Source organism: Mizuhopecten yessoensis, unplaced genomic scaffold (assembly GCF_002113885.1).
Source record: "Mizuhopecten yessoensis strain PY_sf001 unplaced genomic scaffold, ASM211388v2 scaffold10723, whole genome shotgun sequence".
In the NCBI taxonomy this organism is placed as follows: domain Eukaryota; kingdom Metazoa; phylum Mollusca; class Bivalvia; order Pectinida; family Pectinidae; genus Mizuhopecten; species Mizuhopecten yessoensis.
This window is the reverse complement of record NW_018408689.1, coordinates 18,287-19,815: the sequence shown is the minus strand read 5'-3', so window position 1 is coordinate 19,815 and position 1,529 is coordinate 18,287. Positions and strand designations below refer to the sequence as shown.

The following is a 1,529-nucleotide window of genomic DNA, read 5'->3' as shown; positions in this document are numbered from 1 at the left end:
TTACCTTGCGATACACGGCCGAGCCAGGGCGGTACCCAGGAGGTATCTATCCTTACCTTGCGATACACGGCCGAGCCAGGGCGGTACCCAGGAGGTATCTATCCTTACCTTGCGATACACGGCCGAGCCAGGGCGGTACCCAGGAGGTATCTATCCTTACCTTGCGATACACGGCCGAGCCAGGGCGGTACCCAGGAGGTATCTATCCTTACCTTGCGATACACGGCCGAGCCAGGGCGGTACCCAGGAGGTATCTATCCTTACCTTGCGATACACGGCCGAGCCAGGGCGGTACCCAGGAGGTATCTATCCTTACCTTGCGATACACGGCCGAGCCAGGGCGGTACCCAGGAGGTATCTATCCTTACCTTGCGATACACGGCCGAGCCAGGGCGGTACCCAGGAGGTATCTATCCTTACCTTGCGATACACGGCCGAGCCAGGGCGGTACCCAGGAGGTATCTATCCTCGTACGCTGCTCCATTAGCCTGGACTGCTGGCCAAATAAACTCCTCCACGAACTCCTTCCGCACGTCAGGTATTATCATCTATAGGTCAATGGAAATAGATCGCATCAATACTATACAATACTACGTTACCCTCCACACAGATATGATGCTACACATAATACATCAACTACCACGAAAAAGAGTTTAGAATGTATAGCACGTGATAACTTATCATTACCTATACCAGTTCATAAAGAAAAAATAACTAATTACCATTCGTGAGTAACAAGCATTTATCATTATTGTTTTATATGTATTAACTATCTTTGAAGTTCACTAAATCTCCCTTTGGAATATCCTGATTACAGATGTAATAACATGGACTAACAAAACCTATTGCTATATTTGCCTGTTTTTCATTTTCGTTTGAAGCTGTAGAAACATCCTAAAACCTGTGATGCTTCCTCCTGTTTGATTTGTGAATCAGTAATATAATATTCCCTACCTTGAGATATGCAAGAAAAGATAAGCCTGAGAGGTGATAGTCTTTATTGTCTAACCCGAGACATGCTAAAGCAGAGGACAAGACGCTCAAAATCTCAATCAGGAATACCTTCAAGATAGGAGATGATCCCTTCTTCAATATCAGTCATAAAGTTGAATGCAATAGTTATCAGCTGGTGCAACCTGTGCTTTTATCCTGATTTGAAATTTACTTTTCCAGTCGACAGCTGATTTTGACGTCTTAATTAATTTTCCTTGATTGTTTCTTTAAGCGTGTTGCCTTATCATACCAAAGGTGGTGACAGTGAAATCATAAGATAGGGGTTGACAGAAAAATCATATCATAGGGGTTGAAAGAGAAATCATACCATAGGGGTCGACAGAGAAATCATAAGATAGGGGTTGACAGAGAAATCATACCATAGGGGTTGACAGAAAAATCATAAGATAGGGGTTGACAGAGAAATAATAAGATAGGGGTTGACAGAGAAATCATACCATAGGGGTCGACAGAGAAATTATAACTTAGGGGTTGACAGAGAAATCATAAGATAGGGGTTGACAGAGAAATCATAA

At 43.6% G+C, this 1,529-nt stretch overlaps 1 protein-coding gene across 1 annotated transcript in view; it reads right to left on the bottom strand.

Annotated features, from left to right (window-relative positions):
• The window catches only part of LOC110462019 (argininosuccinate synthase-like), a 38,252-nt gene that overhangs the window by 19,983 nt on the left and 16,740 nt on the right, over positions 1-1,529 (bottom strand). Inside the window, exon 3 of the mRNA XM_021515793.1 lies at positions 421-548. Coding sequence (XP_021371468.1) covers positions 421-548 — 128 coding nt within the window. The remainder of the gene's footprint in view (positions 1-420; positions 549-1,529) is intronic.